We start from the raw sequence: 22,183 nt of genomic DNA on the forward strand, positions 1-22,183 counted from the left end.
ATGCCAAATCTTTTTGGTTTCCTGAGGGGGAATAGGCTTTGCCGTGCCCTCTTCACGACTGTCTTGGTGTGTTTGGGCCATTCTAGTTTGTTGGTGATGTGGACACCAAGAAACTTGAAGCTCTCAACCTGCTCCACTACAGCCCCGTCGATGAGAATGGGGGTGATCTGTCCTCCTTTTCCTGTAGTCCACAATCGTCTCCTTATTCTTGGTTACACTGAGGGATAGGTTGTTATTCTGGCACCACCCGGCCAGGTCTCTGACTTCCTCCCTATAGGCTGTCTCATCGTTGTCGGTGATCAGGCCTACCACTGTTGTGTCGTCTGCAAACTTAATGATGGTGTTGGAGTCGTGCCTGGCCATGCAGTCGTGGATGAACGGAGTACAGGAGGGGACTGAGCACACACCCCGGGGGGGCTCCAGTATTGAGGATCAGCGTGGCAGATGTGTTGCTACCTACCCTCACCATCTGGGGGCGGCCCGTCAGGAAGTCCAGGATCCAGTTGCAGAGGGAGGTGTTTAGTCCCAGGATCCTTAGCTGAGTGATGAGCTTTGAGGGCACTATGGTGTTGAACGCTGAGCTGTAGTCAATGAATAGCATTCTCACATAGGTGTTCCTTTTGTCCAGGTGGGAAAGGGCAGTGTGGAGTGCAATAGAGAGTGCCTCATCTGTGGATCTGTTTGGGCGGTATGCAAATTGGAGTGGGTCTAGGGTTTATGGGATAATGGTGTTGATGTGAGCCATGACCAGCCTTTCAAAGCATTTCATGTATACAGCCGTGTGTGCTACGGGTCTGTAGTCATGTAGGCAGGTTGCCTTCATGTTCTTGGGCACAGTGACTATGGTGGTCTGCTTGAAACATGTTGGTATTACAGACTCAATCAGGGACATGTTGAAAATGTCAGTGAAGACACCTGCCAGTTGGTCAGCACATGCCCGGAGCACACGTCCTGGTAATCCGTCAGGCCCCGCAGCCTTGTGGATGTTGACCTGTTTAAAGGTCTTACTCACGTCGGCTACGGAGAGCGTGATCACACAGTTGTCCGGAACAGCTGATGCTCTCATGCACGCCTCAGTGTTGCTTGCCTCGAAGCGAGCATAGACGTGATTTAGCTCATCTGGTAGGCTCGTGTCACTGGGCAGCTTGCGGCTGTGCTTCCCTTTGTAGTCTGTAATAGTTTGCAGGCCCTGCCACATAAGACGAGCCTCGGAGCCGGTGTAGTACGACTCAATCTTAGCCCTGTATTGACGCTTTGCCTGTTTGATGGTTCGTCAGACGGCATAGCGGGATTTTTTGTAAGCTTCCGGGTTAGAGTCCCGCACCTTGAAAACGGCAGCTCTACCCTTTAACTCAGTGCGAATGTTGCCTGTAATCCATGGCTTCTGGTTGGGGTATGTACGTATAGTCACTGTGGGGACAAAGTCCTTAATGCACTTATTGATAAAGCCAGTGACTGATGTGGTGTACTTCTCAATGCCATTGGAGGAATCCCGGAACATATTCCAGTCTGTGCTTGCAAAACAGTCCTGTAGCTTAGCATCTGCTTCATCTGACCACTTTTTTATCGATCTAGTCACTGGTGCTTCCTGCTTTAATTTTTGCTTGTAAGCAGGAATCAGGAGGATGTAATTGTGGTCAGATTTACCAAATGGAGGGCGAGGGAGAGCTTTGTACGTGTCTCTGTGTGTGGAGTACAGGTGCTCTAGAATTTTTTTCCCTCTGGTTGCACATTTAACATGCTGATAGAAATTAGGTTTAAGTTTCCCTGCATTAAAGTTTCCGGCCACTAGGAGCGCCGCCTCTGGGTGAGCGGATTCCTGTTTGCTTATTTCCTTATACAGCTGACTGAGTGCAGTCTTAATGCCAGCATCCGTCTGTGGTGGTAAATAAACAGCCACGAAAAGTATAGCTCAAAACTCTCTAGGCAAATAGTGTGGTCTGCATTTTATCACAAGATACTCTACTTCAGGCGAGCAAAATCTAGAGACTTCCTTAGATTTCGTGCAGCAGCTGCTGTTTACAAATATGCACAGACCGCCCCCCTCGTCTTACCGGAGTGTGCTGTTCTATCTTGAGGAGAAGTCTGTGTTCAATGCCTGGCCCGGTTCGTTTTGCATGGCCCGGTGCCCCGGTTGAGTGGAGATTGCATATTTTAGAATATTCCATTGGTCCTTAAGTGAATTCTCCACCCACCCGGGGGAACTGGGCCATGCAAAACTAAATGGTCCAATCAGAATAGGGCTATAGGGGTTGGGCAAGTGAGTGCTCTTGGGTTGTGTATAGTTAATTATTCCAGGAAGAGAAGTGCATTGCAGTGTTGGGTGGGGAGGAAGAACATTTTCAATGTCATTTCTCTGAAGTGAAACTAAAGCTAGCCATATGTTGTGCATGAAACCAAACTCCCCAGCTCTTCAGAAAACTGTTAAATAGTGAAATTCAGTCTTTGGACCTCTTAACGCCAAACAGAAAGTAGAACAGAAATCTTATCCACAAACACATGCAGGTGAGTAGAGAGATTAACATGGACATTTGAAGATCAGCTCTACACTGTTTGTTTATTCTCTTTTTTCTCTGCTACAGTTGGCCAACGTTAACTCTTTGTTCTTTGGTTATATAACTATTTTCTAAGTTTCTTAGTAACACCTTGTATCAAGATTGGTTAGTCTGCCCGTAAGGCAATGCTGGCAAACTATCAAGAGCAGACTGATTGCAGGAAATGCTTTATGGTTTTACCTTGGTCTCTGTCTAGATATGGCGTCCTCCAGCCGTGTCCTCGCTGAAGAGCAGTTCCCGTGCTCCATCTGTCTGGATGTGTTCACTGAGCCGGTCTCTATTCAATGTGGACACAACTACTGCATGTCCTGTATCAGGAAGTATTGGGATGGCAATGACCTGTGCCAGTGTCCCATGTGTAAAAAAACATTTTACAGGAGACCAGATCTGTTCATCAATACATTCATTTCTGAGAGTTCAGGAAATCAGTTCAAGTGAAAGCCACCAGCAGCTCAGACCAACTCCCTGCCAAAACTGGAGAAGTCTCCTGTGACATCTGCACTGGGATGAAGCTCAAGGCCCTGAAGTCCTGCCTGGTGTGTCAGACCTCTTACTGTGAGACTCACCTGGAGCCTCATCAGAGAGTCGCAGCCTTAAAGAGACACAAGCTGATCAACCCTGTGGAGAACCTGGAAGACAGGATGTGTAAGAAGCATGACCGGCTCCTGGAGCTGTTCTGTAGGAGTGATCAGACATGTGTGTGTCAGTTCTGCACTGAGGCAGACCACAAGACTCACAACACAGTCCCTCTAGAGGAAGAGTATGGAGAGAAGATGGCTGAACTGGGGAAGATGATGGCAGAAGTACAGCAGATGATGCATGCAAGATCTAGAAAGGTTAAGGAGATCAAGCACCCTGTAGAGCTCAGCAAGAGAGTTGCAGATAGAAAGATATTAGACAGTGTGCAGGTATTCACTGCTCTGGTGCACTCCATTGAGAGAAGTCAGGCTGAGCTCATTGAGGTGGTCAAAGAGAAGCATACAAAAGCGGAGAGGCAGGCTGAAGGGCTCATTAAAGAGCTGGAGCGGGAAATGAATGAGCTACAGAGGAGAAGCACTGAGCTGGAGCAGCTCTCACACACTGAGGACCAGCTCCACCTCCTCCAGAGCTTTCCATCCCTCTCTACCCCTCCAGACACCAAGGACTGGTCTGAGATCAGTGTTCACAGTGATCTGTATGTGGGGACTGGGAGGAGAGTTGTGTCCCAACTGGAGGAGACACTGAATAAAGAGATGGATAAAGTCAAATTGAAGAGGGTGCAGCGCTATGCAGTGGATGTGACTCTGGACCCTGATACGGCAAACCGCTATATCATCCTGTCTACAAGTGGGAAAGAAGTGAGATATCAACAGAAGCAACAAGATCTCCTTGACAACCCAAAGAGGTTTTCCACCTGTCCCTGTGTTCTTGGAAATAAAGGTGTCCCCTCAGGAAGATTTTACTATGAGGTGACTGTTAAGGGAAAGACTAAGTGGGATTTAGGAGTGGCCAGAGAGTCCATCGACAGGAAGGGAAATATCACACTGAGCCCTAAGGATGGTTACTGGACTGTGGCACTGAGGGAGAGGTATAAGTACCTAGCCTGTACCTCCCCACCTGTCCTCCTCTCCCTGAGAGAAAAGCCCCAGAAGGTGGGGGTGTTTGTGGATTATGAGGAGGGTCAGGTGTCCTTTTATGATGTGGAGGCCAGGTCTCATATCTACTCTTACACTGGCTGCACCTTCGCTAAGAAACTATATCCATACTTAGGACCTTGTGCTAATTTTGGGGATGAAAACTCTGCTCCTCTGATTATCTCTCCTGTCAATCACACAGTCTGAGGATGACGTTTTGACATTGCAGAAGTGTGGAGATGTTTCCAAAGATAATGGTATCCTGACAAATACTCAGCATGGACCTTGATTCCGTTAAGTTTAAAATACTGCACTTTGCATTATCACATGAATCACAGAAAAAAAAATCCCTGCAAATATTTAGTTTAATATTAGATGAAATTGTTCCAGTCTCTTCTGTGTGGTCATTTCTTAATGTACATATACATAATGTGTGTTTATGTAATAATGTCGTGCTGATGTGACTGTATTGTGATTCATTTCATGTAATCTCTGACATCAATGATTGAGCAGCCTCTTCGTGGTTACAAGTGCTCTCCTTTCCCCATCGTGCATGGGGACAAAGCTTTACAACACAACACAACACACGACTATATTTTGAAGTGCCTTTCTCGTGTTGTTTGTTCTGTCTTTGATTGTAACACAAAAATGTCATTACATTTGAAATAAACACCATTAAAGAAACACAGATGCAGTGAGTATGTTTTAAAGTTTATTTATTTAGGGTAATATTTACATGTTTTTATGTACATGGAAATGGTTGGGACAAACCTCTTTCCCTGGTTCCTCACCTCTTCTGTTTGTTTATCCCAGATTTTCATACACACTCACACACTGCATGAAAAGGCACATTTACGGCACATTGTCCCATACATCTCCGATTACATATACATGTCTGTAAATGTCCACACACAAAAGTGGTCTGTTATCGGATATGTACGGGATGTGTGCAGAGATTTTTGGACTGTGCACTCCAGTGTTAACCCGTAAATACACTTTTTCATGCAGTCAACTCCTCCAGCTACACTTGGAAACCACCTGGAACATATCACTGCTTGCTGACCAGACAGCCAGTTTAATAAGGTAGTGGGGTTTGTACTAGCCAGTATAATAAGGTAGGTGGGGTTTGGACTAGCCAGTATAATAAGGTAGGTGGGGTTTGTACTAGCCAGTATAATAAGGTAGGTGGGGTTTGGACTAGCCAGTATAATAAGGTAGTGGGGTTTGTACTAGCCAGTATAATAAGGTAGGTGGGGGTTGTACTAGCCAGTATAATAAGGTAGGTGGGGGTTGTACTAGCCAGTATAATAAGGTAGGTGGGGTTTGGACTAGCCAGTATAATAAGGTAGGTGGGGTTTGTACTAGCCAGTATAATAAGGTGGGTGGGGTTTGTACTAGCCAGTATAATAAGGTAGGTGGGGTTTGGACTAGCCAGTATAATAAGGTAGGTGGGGGTTGGACTAGCCAGTATAATAAGGTAGGTGGGGTTTGGACTAGCCAGTATAATAAGGTAGGTGGGGTTTGTACTAGCCAGTATAATAAGGTAGGTGGGGTTTGGACTAGCCAGTATAATATGGTAGGTGGGGTTTGGACTAGCCAGTATAATAAGGTAGGTGGGGGTTGGACTAGCCAGTATAATAAGGTAGGTGGGGTTTGGACTAGCCAGTATAATAAGGTAGGTGGGGTTTGGACTAGCCAGTATAATAAGGTAGGTGGGGGTTGGACTAGCCAGTATAATAAGGTAGGTGGGGTTTGCACTAGCCAGTATAATAAGGTAGGTGGGGTTTGGACTAGCCAGTATAATAAGGTAGGTGGGGTTTGGACTAGCCAGTATAATAAGGTAGGTGGGGTTTGGACTAGCCAGTATAATAAGGTAGGTGGGGGTTGTACTAGCCAGTTTAATAAGGTAGTGGGGTTTGTACTAGCCAGTATAATAAGGTAGGTGGGGTTTGGACTAGCCAGTATAATAAGGTAGGTGGGGTTTGTACTAGCCAGTATAATAAGGTAGGTGGGGTTTGGACTAGCCAGTATAATAAGGTAGTGGGGTTTGTACTAGCCAGTATAATAAGGTAGGTGGGGGTTGTACTAGCCAGTATAATAAGGTAGGTGGGGGTTGTACTAGCCAGTATAATAAGGTAGGTGGGGTTTGGACTAGCCAGTATAATAAGGTAGGTGGGGTTTGTACTAGCCAGTATAATAAGGTGGGTGGGGTTTGTACTAGCCAGTATAATAAGGTCGGTGGGGTTTGGACTAGCCAGTATAATAAGGTAGGTGGGGTTTGGACTAGCCAGTATAATAAGGTAGGTGGGGTTTGGACTAGCCAGTATAATAAGGTAGGTGGGGTTTGGACTAGCCAGTATAATAAGGTAGGTGGGGTTTGGACTAGCCAGTATAATAAGGTAGGTGGGGGTTGTACTAGCCAGTTTAATAAGGTAGTGGGGTTTGTACTAGCCAGTATAATAAGGTAGGTGGGGTTTGGACTAGCCAGTATAATAAGGTAGGTGGGGTTTGTACTAGCCAGTATAATAAGGTAGGTGGGGTTTGGACTAGCCAGTATAATAAGGTAGTGGGGTTTGTACTAGCCAGTATAATAAGGTAGGTGGGGGTTGTACTAGCCAGTATAATAAGGTAGGTGGGGGTTGTACTAGCCAGTATAATAAGGTAGGTGGGGTTTGGACTAGCCAGTATAATAAGGTAGGTGGGGTTTGGACTAGCCAGTATAATAAGGTAGGTGGGGTTTGGACTAGCCAGTATAATAAGGTAGGTGGGGTTTGGACTAGCCAGTATAATAAGGTAGGTGGGGGTTGGACTAGCCAGTATAATAAGGTAGGTGGGGTTTGCACTAGCCAGTATAATAAGGTAGGTGGGGTTTGGACTAGCCAGTATAATAAGGTAGGTGGGGTTTGGACTAGCCAGTATAATAAGGTAGGTGGGGTTTGGACTAGCCAGTATAATAAGGTAGGTGGGGGTTGGACTAGCCAGTATAATAAGGTAGGTGGGGTTTAGACTAGCCAGTATAATAAGGTAGGTGGGGTTTGGACTAGCCAGTATAATAAGGTAGGTGGGGTTTGTACTAGTCAGTATAATAAGGTAGGTGGGGGTTGGACTAGCCAGTATAATAAGGTAGGTGGGGTTTGCACTAGCCAGTATAATAAGGTAGGTGGGGTTTGTACTAGCCAGTATAATAAGGTAGGTGGGGTTTGTACTAGCCAGTATAATAAGGTAGGTGGGGTTTGGACTAGCCAGTATCATAGGGTAGGTGGGGTTTGTACTAGTCAGTATAATAAGGTAGGTGGGGTTTGGACTAGCCAGTATCATAAGGTAGGTGGGGTTTGTACTAGTCAGTATAATAAGGTAGGTGGGGTTTGTACTAGTCAGTATAATAAGGTAGGTGGGGGTTGGACTAGCCAGTATAATAAGGTAGGTGGGGTTTGGACTAGCCAGTATAATAAGGTAGGTGGGGTTTGGACTAGCCAGTATAATAAGGTAGGTGGGGTTTGGACTAGCCAGTATAATAAGGTAGGTGGGGGTTGGACTAGCCAGTATAATAAGGTAGGTGGGGTTTGGACTAGCCAGTATAATAAGGTAGGTGGGGTTTGCACTAGCCAGTATAATAAGGTAGGTGGGGTTTGGACTAGCCAGTATAATAAGGTAGGTGGGGTTTGGACTAGCCAGTATAATAAGGTAGGTGGGGTTTGGACTAGCCAGTATAATAAGGTAGGTGGGGGTTGGACTAGCCAGTATAATAAGGTAGGTGGGGTTTGGACTAGCCAGTATAATAAGGTAGGTGGGGTTTGGACTAGCCAGTATAATAAGGTAGGTGGGGTTTGTACTAGTCAGTATAATAAGGTAGGTGGGGGTTGGACTAGCCAGTATAATAAGGTAGGTGGGGTTTGCACTAGCCAGTATAATAAGGTAGGTGGGGTTTGGACTAGCCAGTATAATAAGGTAGATGGGGTTTGTACTAGCCAGTATAATAAAGTAGGTGGGGTTTGGACTAGCCAGTATAATAACGTAGTGGGGTTTGTACTAGCCAGTATAATAAGGTAGGTGGGGTTTGGACTAGCCAGTATAATAAGGTAGGTGGGGTTTGGACTAGCCAGTATAATAAGGTAGGTGGGGTTTGGACTAGCCAGTATAATAAGGTAGGTGGGGTTTGTACTAGCCAGTATAATAAGGTAGGTGGGGTTGGACTAGCCAGTATAATAAGGTAGTGGGGTTTGTACTAGCCAGTATAATAAGGTCTGTGGGGTTTGTACTAGCCAGTATAATAAGGTCGGTGGGGTTTGTACTAGCCAGTATAATAAGGTAGGTGGGGTTTGGACTAGCCAGTATAATAAGGTAGGTGGGGTTTGGACTAGCCAGTATAATAAGGTAGGTGGGGTTTGGACTAGCCAGTATAATAAGGTAGGTGGGGTTTGTACTAGCCAGTATAACAAGGTAGGTGGGGTTTGGACTAGCCAGTATAATAAGGTAGGTGGGGTTTGGACTAGCCAGTATAATAAGGACGATGGGGTTTGGACTAGCCAGTATAATAAGGTAGGTGGGGTTTGGACTAGCCAGTATAATAAGGTAGGTGGGGTTTGGACTAGCCAGTATAATAAGGTAGGTGGGGTTTGGACTAGCCAGTATAATAAGGTAGGTGGGGTTTGGACTAGCCAGTATAATAAGGTAGGTGGGGTTTGGACTAGCCAGTATAATAAGGTAGGTGGGGTTTGGACTAGCCAGTATAATAAGGTAGGTGGGGTTTGTACTAGCCAGTATAATAAGGTAGGTGGGGTTTGGACTAGCCAGTATAATAAGGTAGGTGGGGTTTGGACTAGCCAGTATAATAAGGTAGGTGGGGTTTGGACTAGCCAGTATAATAAGGTCGATGGGTTTGGACTAGCCAGTATAATAAGGTAGGTGGGGTTTGGACTAGCCAGTATAATAAGGTAGGTGGGGTTTGGACTAGCCAGTATAATAAGGACGATAGGGTTTGGACTAGCCAGTATAATAAGGTCGGTGGGGTTTGGACTAGCCAGTATAATAAGGTCGATGGGTTTGGACTAGCCAGTATAATAAGGTAGGTGGGGTTTGGACTAGCCAGTATAATAAGGTAGGTGGGGTTTGGACTAGCCAGTATAATAAGGACGATAGGGTTTGGACTAGCCAGTATAATAAGGTTGATGGGGTTTGGACTAGCCAGTATAATAAGGTAGGTGGGGTTTGGACTAGCCAGTATAATAAAGTAGGTGGGGTTTGGACTAGCCAGTATAATAAGGTAGGTGGGGTTTGGACTAGCCAGTATAATAAGGTAGGTGGGGTTTGGACTAGCCAGTATAATAAGGTAGGTGGGGTTTGGACTAGCCAGTATAATAAGGTAGGTGGGGTTTGGACTAGCCAGTATAATAAGGTAGGTGGGGTTTGGACTAGCCAGTATAATAAGGTAGGTGGGGTTTGGACTAGCCAGTATAATAAGGTAGGTGGGGTTTGGACTAGCCAGTATAATAAGGTAGGTGGGGTTTGGACTAGCCAGTATAATAAGGTAGGTGGGGTTTGGACTAGCCAGTATAATAAGGTAGGTGGGGTTTGGACTAGCCAGTATAATAAGGTAGGTGGGGTTTGGACTAGCCAGTATAATAAGGTAGGTGGGGTTTGGACTAGCCAGTATAATAAGGTAGGTGGGGTTTGGACTAGCCAGTATAATAAGGTCGATGGGGTTTGGACTAGCCAGTATAATAAGGTAGGTGGGGTTTGGACTAGCCAGTATAATAAGGTCGGTGGGGTTTGTACTAGCCAGTATAATAAGGTCGGTGGGGTTTGGACTAGCCAGTATAATAAGGACGATGGGGTTTGGACTAGTCAGTATAATAAGGTAGGTGGGGTTTGAACTGATTGAATATGTTCACATGTTGATTAGTTCACATCACAGGAGGTTGGTGGCACCTTAATTGGGGAGGACAGGCTCGTGGTAATGGCTGGTGCGGAATCAGTGGAATGGTATGATGCCATTCCATTGATGCCGTTCCGGACATTATTATGAGCCGTCCCCACAGCAGCTTCCTGTGGTTCGCATGTTAAGTTGAGCTTGTTTCAGCCCAGAAGCCCTATAAGAACACTAGGCACATTTACAACATAATGAGAGTGGATTTATAAAGCACTTTACACTCACCAGCTGGAAAGTGATATATGCCAATTAGGAGGATGATTAGGTGGCCAGGTTGGGAATTTAACCCCCTACTCTTACAATAAGTGCCATGGGATTTTTAATGACCACAGAGAGTTAGGACACCCATTTTAACTTCCCATCTGAAAGACAGCACCCTATGCAGGGCAATGTCCCCTTCAGTGCCCTGGGGCATTAGGATCTCCTTAGACCAGATGAAAGAGTGCCTCCTATTGGCCCTCCAACACCGTTTCCAGTAGCATCTGGTCTTCCATCAAGGGACTGACCGGGACCAACCATGCTTTGCTTCAGGGACAAGCCAGCAGTGGGATGCAGGGTGCTCTGCTGCTGGCAGTAGACTGCTGACATAATAGTTATAAAGTTGTGTTGCAGCCCTGTTTGTGTGGCAGTGGTAAGCTATGTGACTTGAGTTTACATGGGCTCTGGAGGCTACTGATCTTTTCAACCAGTTCTGTACCTTTAAACGGCCATAACATCCACATTTTGACCTTCAAGAAATTGTATTTTTATTAATTTATAAAATGTGCTGGATAGAGAGCAAGAATGACTTTCCGTTAACGACAGATTGCTACTAGTGATAAAGTTGCAGATGGATTGTGAGGTTATATTCCCAGATAATACAATTCAAGACACTGGGCCACACTTTATGGAAACACTTCTTCCCATAGTAAAATGGCAATACTCTACAATACAGTCTGTATACATTGTATGGCACATCTGAAGTGAATCAATAGCTTTAACATACTGCATCGATTTGTAAATATCATAGTCGAGACAAGATAATATTCCAACACGTAAAACAGCTATTTCGATTTGTTAATAGGCCTATTCTTCTACGTAATACATTGTTCTTCAGCATGGTTTTCTCCAGGGTTGATAAGGACACTATGATTGGCAGCCTGCTCTCGACCTTTAGTCCTACATGGCTCTGATCTCTACCTCTGATTCTATCACAACAGTCATTCATTACAGCTACAAGATTTCTTCTTTACCTTCAACTTAGTGACATTTAATGTGGTGTCAGTGGTGGAGCATCACTCTCTGGTCAGCCGTTGTCTTCCAGTACGGACAAGTCTAAATGGGATCCGTGGGACGTCCCAATTCTGATGTCACCCCATTGAACATCAGATTTAAAAAAAGGTTAAGGTAAGGGTAAAGGTTAGGGTTTTGTGTAGGGACGTCCCAAGGTTCCCAGGTACCTCTAACCCTTCCACCACAAAGTCCAGTAAGGTGGCTCAGCAAGCCAGACAGTGCTTACAGTTCTCATGGCCCATGCTCACCCACTGTAAACAGTCTTACAATGATGAGCCCAATGAAGAGCAAAGAGTGGAACACAAGTCAAGAAGGAATCCACAGTTCAGGTACATGTGGTCCAGAGGTGAGTTTGACACAATAAAGACGACAGCTCTGTTTGATCAGACGTCTGAACAATCCAATGCTGTAGCCTAGCGGTCATGTGCGGTCATGTGTTAGTTCACCGTTTCCCAAACTCGGTCCTGGGGACCTCAAGGGGTGCATGTTTTGGTTTTTGTCCAACTACTACACAGCTGATTCAAGTTTTCAAAGCTTGACGATTAGTTAATTATTTTAATCAGTTGGGTCAAATGCTAGGGCAAAAACCAAAACGTGCACCCCTTGGAGGTCCCCAGGACTGAGTTTGGGAAACGCTGGGTTAATTTGTGTTTTTCTATGGCCTTGAATGGTGGGACAGAATCTCATGTTCTTTTTCACAAACAAAACTTTTCTCGTATGTTTCCTAATATGTTTTATTGTCACATACACCAGATAGGTGCAGTGAAATGTGTTGTTTTACAGGGTCAGTCATAGTAGTACAGCGCCTCTGGAGCAAATCAGGGTGAAGCGCCTTGCTCAGGGGGCACAACGACCTTGTCAGCTCAGGTATTCAAACCAGCGACCTTTCGGTTACTGACCCAATGCTCTAACAGCTACGCTATCTGCCGCCCGTTAAGTCATCGGCCTACTGTGTCCACTCAGTAACGGATTTCATTTCATAAAACAATATGAAGTCTTCCATCTGTTGTTGCCAATATCAAGGTCATGCCTGGATGAGAAAGGGTCCGTAGGGGTTGGTCTTTACTAAGTGGGTTCTCTTGGAGAGGATGTGTCTCCTCCTTTCATTCATTCGTCTTCATTCTCCTTTCCACTTCCAGAGTGACAGGTATGAAGCTGGAACGTTGTGTTACATTATCTTTACCTCTGATGGGCACCGACACCTGTGAACAAAGAACACAACTAGATTTACCAATGGCAACGTAAGCATATGGATATTGATCCCATGAAAGTATATCAGATCATTCACAATTCACAAAAAGCACACCCACCTTTGTACAGTATTTGGCTGTTTATATGGAATTACCAGTCTCTGTGAGGACAGAAAGGAGAGGTTAGCATTGGTAATGTCACTATGAATACCGCTTGAGCTCGTGTACTTGTAGTAACAGAGACATACCAGAGGGTGGCAGTAGTGAGGAAAAGTCACCAATCAGTAGTAAGGTAATGACATCCTTATCTAAATGGCTCAGAGACCTCCTTTATAAACATAGTTAATCAGTGGACTGACGCATACGTTACTGCAACAGAACAATTCATCACTTTGCCAAAATGAGACTCAGTCACTCTCTCTCGTCTTATAGCTGATAATGTGAAGTCAGACATCTTGAAACGCTATAACATTGATAATTGAGGGTGTCTCGGATTTTGGAAGCAGAGCCTACTAGACTTAATTTGAATGTGTGCCCAATTGAGACTCTCTCTCTCCTCCTGTCCCATAGCTGATAACGGCATCCTCCCTCTGTTCCATGGCGTTCTCCTGCACCAACAGGCAGCCCTAGCCGATCAGCTCGTGATTCATTTAGACAGGCTGATAGCCAAGCTGTGTAAACAGCCATTAGTAATTCATGACTCCGTAAATTCTCTCCCTTTTTCTTCCATCTTATTTTCTACAACTCCCTCTCCTTTCCATTTCTTTTTTTCTTTTCCTTCCCCCTTCTTGTCGTTTTATCCATTCTCTTTGACTCTGCCATCTTGTTTTCTTATCTTCCTCTCTCATTCTCACACGTTCTCTCTCTCTCTCCCTCTGACTCACCAATTCCCAATCCCATTGGTAATAACAGTAAGCAGGTGTTATGTCAGAAGCAGTTAAAATATGTTAATTGGTGGTGGCTCGGGTATGTGAAATTATGCTGAAAATACTTGCATAAAAAGGGACGGAATATGAATATCTACCATGTGGGTTGTGGGGTTTGGACAGCAGGGTACAGTTGTTACATTTGATACACACCCACCCCATGCTCTGGGCTTTGGAGGAGGGGGTTGATGAGAAATGTGTATTTATTAGCCTAAATACATTAAACCCCAAGATATGGGAGATGTGGAAGGGTCTGGAGGAGAGGCGGCTCAGACTTCAGTGACAGAGGTTCTGTTATTCTGTGCAACAGTGTTCTTCACTCATGGTCCCGGAGAGCCAAAGGGTGTGCAGGTGTTTGGTCCAGCACAGCACTAACACATCAGTATGGTGCTGCCCTTCAGAGACAGGTAGACACCCTGTGGTCCCCAGGAGCAGGGTTGAAGAGCATTGCTCTATGACCTTACACAGACTTGAACTATCACACATATCACTTTGTGAGACAGACTCTGTATGGCATGCTCATATGAGGAAAGTCCACAGCTCATATTCACAAAGCATCTCAGGGTAGGAGTCCTGATCTAGAATCAGGTCCCTCCTGTCCATGTAATCTTATTCATAATGACCTAAAATCCCAAGCTGATCTTAGATTAAGTGTTGTCCTTACTATCCAGCAGCTCATCAGCCATCAGCCCATCCTGACGGTTTCCCAGGACGAAGGCCAGGAAGGAGAGTATCAGGGCGTCCATGATGCCCATGATAGCCAGGATGTAGGCCCAGCGCACGGAGCACGCTCCCAGGGTGTACTTGTCTGTCTGCTCCCCACACATCCTCTTCACCTCATCACTGTCCCAGCCGTCTGGGTAGATCATACAGCCCAGAATCAGGCACGTACCTGGGATAGGAGGAGGGAGGGAGGGATGGGGGGATGGAGAGACAGAGGGAGGGAGAAAGGAAGAAGTGGGGGAAAGGGGGAGATTACAGAAAAGAGAGAGTACAGGAGAAACACAGAAAGATGGAGGGAGAGAGAGAGAGAGAGAAAGAGACAAAGAGAGATAGTGTTAGCTTAACCCATACCATATCTATGGAGCATTCTGAACTCATCACCCTCCCCCTGTAGTCTCTCCTCCATCTCTCCCCCTGTAGTCTCTCCTCCATCCCTCCCCCTGTAGTCTCTCCACCATCCCTCCCCCTGTAGTCTCTCCTCCACCCCTCCCCCTGTAGTCTCTCCTCCATCCCTCCCCCTGTAGTCTCTCCTCCATCCCTCCCCCTGTAGTCTCTCCTCCCCCCTCCCCTTCCCCTGTAGTCTCTCCTCCATCCCTCCCCCTGTAGTCTCTCCTCCTCCCCTCCCCCTGTAGTCTCTCCTCCATCCCTCCCCCTGTAGTCTCTCCTCCATCCCTCCCCCTGTAGTCTCTCCTCCATCCCTCTCCCTGTAGTCTCTCCACCATCCCTCCCCCTGTAGTCTCTCCTCCTCCACTCCCGCTGTAGTCTCTCCTCCTCCCCTCCCCCTGTAGTCTCTCCTCCATCCCTCCCCCTGTAGTCTCTCCTCCATCCCTCCCCCTGTAGTCTCTCCTCCATCCCTCCCCCTGTAGTCTCTCCTCCATCCCTCCCCCTGTAGTCTCTCCTCCATCTTTCCCCCTGTAGTCTCTCCTCCATCCCTCCCCCTGTAGTCTCTCCTCCATCCCTCCCCCTGTAGTCTCTCCTCCCCCCTCCCCTTCCCCTGTAGTCTCTCCTCCATCCCCCCCTGTAGTCGCTCCTCCTCCCCTCCCCCTGTAGTCTCTCCTCCTCCCCTCCCCCCTTCCCCTGTAGCCTCTCCTCCATTCCTCCTCCTGTAGTCTCTCCTCCTCCCCCCTTCTCCCCCTGTAGTCTCTCCTCCATACCTCCAGTCTCTCCTCCATCTCTCCCCCTGTAGTACCGCCTCCCCCTCCTCCCCCTGTAGTCTCTCCCCCATCCCTCCAGTCTCTCCTCCCCCTGTAGTCTCTCCTCCATCCCTCCCCCTGTAGTCTCTACTCCCCCCTGTAGTCTCTCCTCCTCCCCCTGTAGTCTCTCCTCCATCCCTCCCCCTGTAGTCTCTCCTCCATCCCTCCCCCTGTAGTCTCTACTCCCCCCCTGTAGTCTCTCCTCCTCCCCCTGTAGTCTCTCCTCCATCCCTCCCCCTGTAGTCTCTACTCCCCCCCTGTAGTCTCTTCTCCTCCCTCTGTAGTCTCTCCTCCATCCCTCCCCCTGTAGTCTCTACTCCCCCCCTGTAGTCTCTCCTCGTCATCCTGTAGTCTCTCCTCATCCTGTAGTCTCTCCTCATCCTGTAGTCTCTCCTCCTCCACTCCTGTAGTCCCTCCTCTCCTCCACCCCTCCCCCTGTAGTCTCTCCTCCATCCCTCCCCCTGTAGTCTCTACTCCCCCCTGTAGTCTCTCCTTCTCCCCCTGTAGTCTCTCCTCCCCCCTGTAGTCTCTCCTCCTCCCCCTGTAGTCTCTCCTCCATCCCTCCCCCTGTAGTCTCTACTCCCCCCCTGTAGTCTCTCCTCCATCCCTCCCCCTGTAGTCTCTACTCCTCCCCCTGTAGTCTCTCCTCCATCCCTCCCCCTGTAGTCTCTACTCCCCCCCTGTAGTCTCTCCTCCTCCCCCTGTAGTCTCCCCTCCCCCTCTGTAGTCCCCCCTCTCCCTGTAATCTCTTCTATCCTCCTCCCCCTGTAATCTCTCCTCTCCCCCTCTAGTCTCTCCTCTTCCCCCTGTAGTCTCTCCTCGTCATCCTGTAGTCTCTCCTCATCCTGTAGTCTCTCCTCCTCCCCTCCTGTAGTCCCTCCTCTCCTCCACCCCTCCCCCTGTAGTCTCTCCTCCATCCCTCCCCCTGTAGTCTCTCCTCCCCCCTCCCCTTCCCCTGTAGTCTCTCCTCCATCCCTCCCCCTGTAGTCTCTCCTCCTCCCCTCCCCCTGTAGTCTCTCCTCCATCCCTCCCCCTGTAGTCTCTCCTCCATCCCTCTCCCTGTAGTCTCTCCACCATCCCTCCCCCTGTAGTCTCTCCTCCTCCCCTCCCGCTGTAGTCTCTCCTCCATTCCTCCCCCTGTAGTCTCTCCTCCTCCCCTCCCCCTGTAGTCTCTCCTCCATCCCTCCCCCTGTAGTCTCTCCTCCATCCCTCCCCCTGTAGTCTCTCCTCCATCTTTCCCCCTGTAGTCTCTCCTCCTCCCCTCCCCCTGTAGTCTCTCCTCCATCCCTCCCCCTGTAGTCTCTCCTCCATCCCTCCCCCTGTAGTCTCTCCTCCCCCCTCCCCTTCCCCTGTAGTCTCTCCTCCATCCCCCCCTGTAGTCTCTCCTCCCCCCTCCCCCTGTAGTCTCTCCTCCTCCCCTCCCCCCTCCCCCTGTAGTCTCTCCTCCATTCCTCCTCCTGTAGTCTCTCCTCCTCCCCCCTTCTCCCCCTGTAGTCTCTCCTCCATACCTCCAGTCTCTCCTCCATCTCTCCCCCTGTAGTATCGCCTCCCCCCTCCTCCCCCTGTAGTCTCTCCCCCATCCCTCCAGTCTCTCCTCCCCCTGTAGTCTCTCCTCCATCCCTCCCCCTGTAGTCTCTACTCCTCCCCCTGTAGTCTCTCCTCCCCCTTGTAGCCTCTCCTCCTCCCCCTGTAGTCTCTCCTCCATCCCTCCCCCTGTAGTCTCTACTCCCCCCCTGTAGTCTCTCCTCCTCCCCCTGTAGTCTCTCCTCCATCCCTCCCCCTGTAGTCTCTACTCCCCCCCCCTGTAGTCTCTACTCCTCCCCCTGTAGTCTCTCCTCCATCCCTCCCCCTGTAGTCTCTACTCCCCCCTGTAGTCTCTCCTCCATCCCTCCCCCTGTAGTCTCTACTCCCCCCCTGTAGTCTCTACTCCTCCCCCTGTAGTCTCTCCTCCATCCCTCCCCCTGTAGTCTCTACTCCCCCCCTGTAGTCTCTCCTCCTCCCCCTGTAGTCTCCCCTCCTCCCCCTGTAGTCTCCCCTCCCCCTCTGTAGTCCCCCCTCTCCCTGTAATCTCTTCTATCCTCCCCCCCTGTAATCTCTCCTCTCCCCCTCTAGTCTCTCCTCTTCCCCCTGTAGTCTCTCCTCGTCATCCTGTAGTCTCTCCTCATCCTGTAGTCTCTCCTCCTCCCCTCCTGTAGTCCCTCCTCTCCTCCACCCCTTCTGTAGTCCCTCCTCTCACCCTCCCCCTGTAGTCCCTCCTCCCCCTGTAGTCTCTCCTCCTCCCCCTGTAGTCTCTCCTGTTCCCCTACTCCTGTAATCTCTCCTCTCCTCTGTTCACTAGCTGATTGATTCCCTCTCCTGATCTCCTGACCACTGTCAGAGTGACCACTGCAGCTCCCCATGGACACGAACAGTACACACACCCACTCCAGCCAGAGACACTGGGACTGTCTTCAATTCAATTCACTTGTTCCGAGCGTGTGACAATAACACAGAGATGTCAGTGCAGGCTGTGGTAACAGATCAATAAGAGTATTGTCAGAGGATATCTAGCAGTCCCACACAGTCACAGCAGCAGAGTCCGTAGTAGAGGCATTTGTGTGTGTTAACAGTCGTGGAAGGGCACATTGCTGTCAGAGGCTAAGCTAAAGAGACAGCAAGAGAGTACAGAGAGATAAGTAGATAGATTTAAGACACAATCTCAGGAAATGAAAGAGCAGCCCTCTCTTTCTCTCCATCCCTCTCTCTCTCTTTTCTTCCTCCCTCCCTCTCATTCACTCACAGAACCTCAGGAAATGATAGAGCATCACAGCAGGAATATTGGTGACCTGTTGCCACAAGAAAAGAGCAACCAGTGAAAAAAAAACACCATTGTAAATACAAACCATATTTATGTTTATTTATTTTCCACTTTGTACTTTTACTATTTTCACATCGTTACAACACTGTATATAGACATAACATGATATTTGAAATGTGTCTATTCCTTTGAAACTTTTGTGAGTGTAATATTTACTGTTAATTTTTTATTATCTATTCCACCTGCTTTGGCAATGTTAACATATGTTTCCCATGCCAATAAAGCCCTTCGTATTGAATTGAAAGGAGCGGAGAGGAACTGGAGAAAGTGAGAAAGAAACACAAATCAAATCAAATTGTATTGGTCACATACACATGGTTAGCAGATGTTATTGTGAGTGTAGTGAAATGCTTGTGCTTCTAGATCCAACAGTGCAGCAATATCTAACAGGTAATATCAACAATTCCACAACAAAACCTAATACACACAATCTAGTAAAGGAATGGGATGAGAGTATATAAGTATAAAATATATGGATGAGCAGTGAGAGCGGCTAAGATGCAATAGATAGTAAAGAATAGATAGTGAAGGATACAGTATTCAGTATATACATATGAGATGAGTAATGCGAGATATGTAAACATTCTTAGTGGCATTATTAACGTGACTAGTGTTCCATTTATTAAAGTGGCTAATGATATCAAGTCTGTAGGTAGGCAGCCGCCTCTCTGTGCTAGTGATGGCTGATTAACAATCTGATGGCCTCTAGATAGAAGCTGTTTAACAATCTCTCTGTCCCAGCTTTGATGCACCTGTACTGACCTCGCCTTCTGGTTGGAAGCGGGGTGAACAGGCAGTGGCTCGGGTGGTTATTGTCCTTGATGATCTTTTTGGCCTTCCTGTGACATCGGGTGCTGTAGGTGTCCTGGAGGGCAGGTAGTTTGCCCCCGGTGATGCGTTGTGCAGACCGCACCACCCTCTGGAGAGCCCTGCGGTTGTGGGCGGTGCAGTGTTTCCCCAATGTGTTTCTGTTCTCTCCTAACATGTGGTTTCCTGTTAGTCTGGAGTTAAACCGGACATGTGGTTTCCTGTTAGTCTGGAGTTAAACAGGACATGTGGTTTCCTGTTAGTCTGGAGTTTAACAGGAAACCACGTCCTGTTTGTCTGGAGTTAAACAGGACATGTGGTTTCCTGTTAGTCTGGAGTTAAACAGGACATGTGGTTTCCTGTTAGTCTGGAGTTAAACAGGACATATGGTTTCCTGTTAGTTTGGAGTTAAACAGGATATGTGGTTTCCTGTTAGTCTGGAGTTAAACAGGACATGTGGTTTCCTGTTAGTCTGGAGTTAAACAGGATATGTGGTTTCCTGTTAGTCTGGAGTTAAACAGGATATGTGGTTTCCTGTTAGTCTGGAGTTAAACCGGACATGTGGTTTCCTGTTAGTCTAGAGTTAAACCGGACATGTGGTTTCCTGTTAGTCTGGAGTTAAACAGGACATGTGGTTTCCTGTTAGTCTGGAGTTAAACAGGAGATGATGATATGGATCAGAATTGTGGTAATGATACAAACAGTGCTAACTGGTCTGTAATAATGCACACTGATGTTAAAGCATGTAATAGCTCTAATCTAATCCCACACCCGCTACACCAGGGGTCCCCAATTACATTACATTTAAGTGTATGTGTTTCAGTCAATACATTCAGCCACGGGACAATTTTTTCCTGAGCGAATGGTCGGGGCCGGAACAAAATGTTAAATAATTTGTACTCTGCAAATTGACCGTAAGTAGCCCAAACCGATAGCATTTGACAAAAACATAATAATTTCAAACCTTGATTACATTGGGATATGATCACCTACGCCTCTCTATTTATGAATCATTGGGAACAGATTGTCCTAGCCGGGAGCGTTAGCGCTGCATCAGACTCCGGCACTGATGATCCACATTGCTAATCACTGTTCTCGGATCAGAGGTTGGGACACCTATGAGTTTCTCTCGTTTTCAACGTTGATCTTGTTTATATGTGCTGTGTGTAAGAGAGCGTTGGATTGGATGCTCTGCATTTGACTATGGTCCTCTCACTTCCAGACCTTTTCATAAATAAGACAATACGGTCCTGAGGTGGTCTTATAGCTTGGATCCAGACTGAGAGGAGGGCAGTCATTCTAACTCTGAACTCATCATAAATAATAAAAACATAATTTACCCATTCACTTCCTCTTGCAGTGAGCCAGGGAGATGCAGAGTGAGGAGAGAGCATGGGATCCTACATATGTAGGATCTTAATTTGATCACTTTTGTTATCAATTTTCCTGCACCACATGAAATGCAGATGAGCCTTGTGATTTACAAAAGTCCCTGAAAACCCACACTAACACACGTTTATATTAACAGTATTGCACTTTTCATGTAGACTACTTTTGGCCAACTAATAGCCTAACCAACAAACAGGCAACATCAAATGTTCAAATCCTGTTGTTGCAGGATTATTTTACTGTGACAATATGGGTTAAGATCCTACATCTGTAATGAACAAGGAGCCTAAAGTTTAAGTCTCAGGCAAACATTGAATAAGTCAATTAATGAGCCAATGACAATTAATGAGCCACTGACGCCACCATGGGGCACTCTGTTCACAACGTTGACATCAGCAAACCTCTCGTCCACACGTCGCCATACACATGGTCTGTGGTTGTGAGACCGGTTGGACGTACTGCCAAATTCTCTAAAACGATGTTGGAGGCGGCTTATGGTAGAGAAGTTAACATAAAATTCTCTGGAAACTGCTCTGATGGACATTCCTGCAGTCAGCATGCCAATTGCATGCTCACTCAAAACATCTATGGCATTGTGTTGTGTGACAAAACTGCACATTTTAGAGTGGCGTTTTATTGTCCCCAGCACAAGGTGCACCTGTGTAATGACCATGCTGTTTAATCAGCTTCTTGATATGCCACACCTGTCAGGTGGATGGATTATCTTGACAAAGGAGAAATGTTAACAAATTTTAACAAATTTGTGCACAACATGAGAGAAATTAGCTTTTTGTGCGTATGGAACATTTCAGGGATCTTTTATTTCAGCTCATGAAACATGGGACCAAAACTTTACATGTTTGTTCATATTTTTGTTCAGTGTACTGTATATATCCTTCACTATCTCCCCCTTCTCTAGATCTTCCCCTCTCCCTCCTCTCTACTCCCTGCCTCTCTCTCGTTCCTTGGCTTTTCTTCCTCTCTCTCCCCATCTTTCTCTCTCGTCATCCTCTCTCTTTCTCTCCCCCTCTCATGTGTTGACAGCATCAGATGTGGATATAGAACAAGCCATTACCACATATTGCATACTATGTTTTTAGGTAGTTTCTGAAGATTCTCCAACCTTCTCTCGTTGAAAGTTAAGAGTCTGTCCTTGTTCACTCTCTTTCTCTCTTCTTCTCCTCCCAGCTGATAGCTGTTGGCGGGGTAGAGGCCTGGGGGGGGGGGGGGGGGGGGAAAATCGGGGAGTGGAGGAGTCAGAGTCGGGAACTTTCAGTCCTCTCACTCCTCGTCTCCATCCTCCCGCCAACTGTTGCTGCTTCTCCTCAACACAGACAGATTACAGGCCCAGTTCTCCGCCCTTTCACTCCACGGCTGCTTAATGTCTTGATTGAGGCTGGCTGGTTGGTTGTGATTGAGGCTGGCTGGTTGGTTGGGATTGAGGCTGGTTGGTTGGTTGGGATTGAGGCTGGCTGGTTGGGATTGAGGCTGGCTGGTTGGGATTGAGGCTGGTTGGTTGGTTGTGATTGAGGCTGGTTGGTTGGTTGTGATTGAGGCTGGTTGGTTGGTTGTGATTGAGGCTGGCTGGTTTGTTGTGATTAAGGCTGGCTGGTTGGTTGGGATTGAGGCTGGCTGGTTGGTTGGGATTGAGGCTGGTTGGTTGGTTGGGATTGAGGCTGGTTGGTTGGTTGGGATTGAGGCTGGCTGGTTGGTTGGGATTGAGGCTGGC

The 22,183-nt window shown here is 47.3% G+C and overlaps 1 protein-coding gene and 1 pseudogene across 1 annotated transcript in view; one reads left to right on the forward strand and one right to left on the reverse strand.

Moving 5' to 3' along the window:
• The first annotated feature begins 2,314 nt into the window (after positions 1–2,314).
• On the forward strand, positions 2,315–4,852 carry LOC139533922 (E3 ubiquitin-protein ligase TRIM39-like; annotated as a pseudogene).
• Positions 4,853–12,085: 7,233 nt separating this feature from the next.
• Positions 12,086–22,183, reverse strand: part of LOC139533923 (LHFPL tetraspan subfamily member 3 protein-like) — a 41,106-nt gene continuing 31,008 nt past the window's right edge. The window contains exons 2-4 of the mRNA XM_071332433.1: positions 14,150–14,377; positions 12,680–12,720; positions 12,086–12,571 (exon numbers count right to left, since the gene is read on the reverse strand). Of these exons, the coding sequence (XP_071188534.1) occupies positions 12,701–12,720; positions 14,150–14,377 (248 nt within the window). The 3' untranslated portion in view covers positions 12,086–12,571; positions 12,680–12,700. The remainder of the gene's footprint in view (positions 12,572–12,679; positions 12,721–14,149; positions 14,378–22,183) is intronic.

This window comes from Salvelinus alpinus, chromosome 11 (assembly GCF_045679555.1).
Source record: "Salvelinus alpinus chromosome 11, SLU_Salpinus.1, whole genome shotgun sequence".
Classification (NCBI taxonomy): Eukaryota; Metazoa; Chordata; class Actinopteri; order Salmoniformes; family Salmonidae; genus Salvelinus; species Salvelinus alpinus.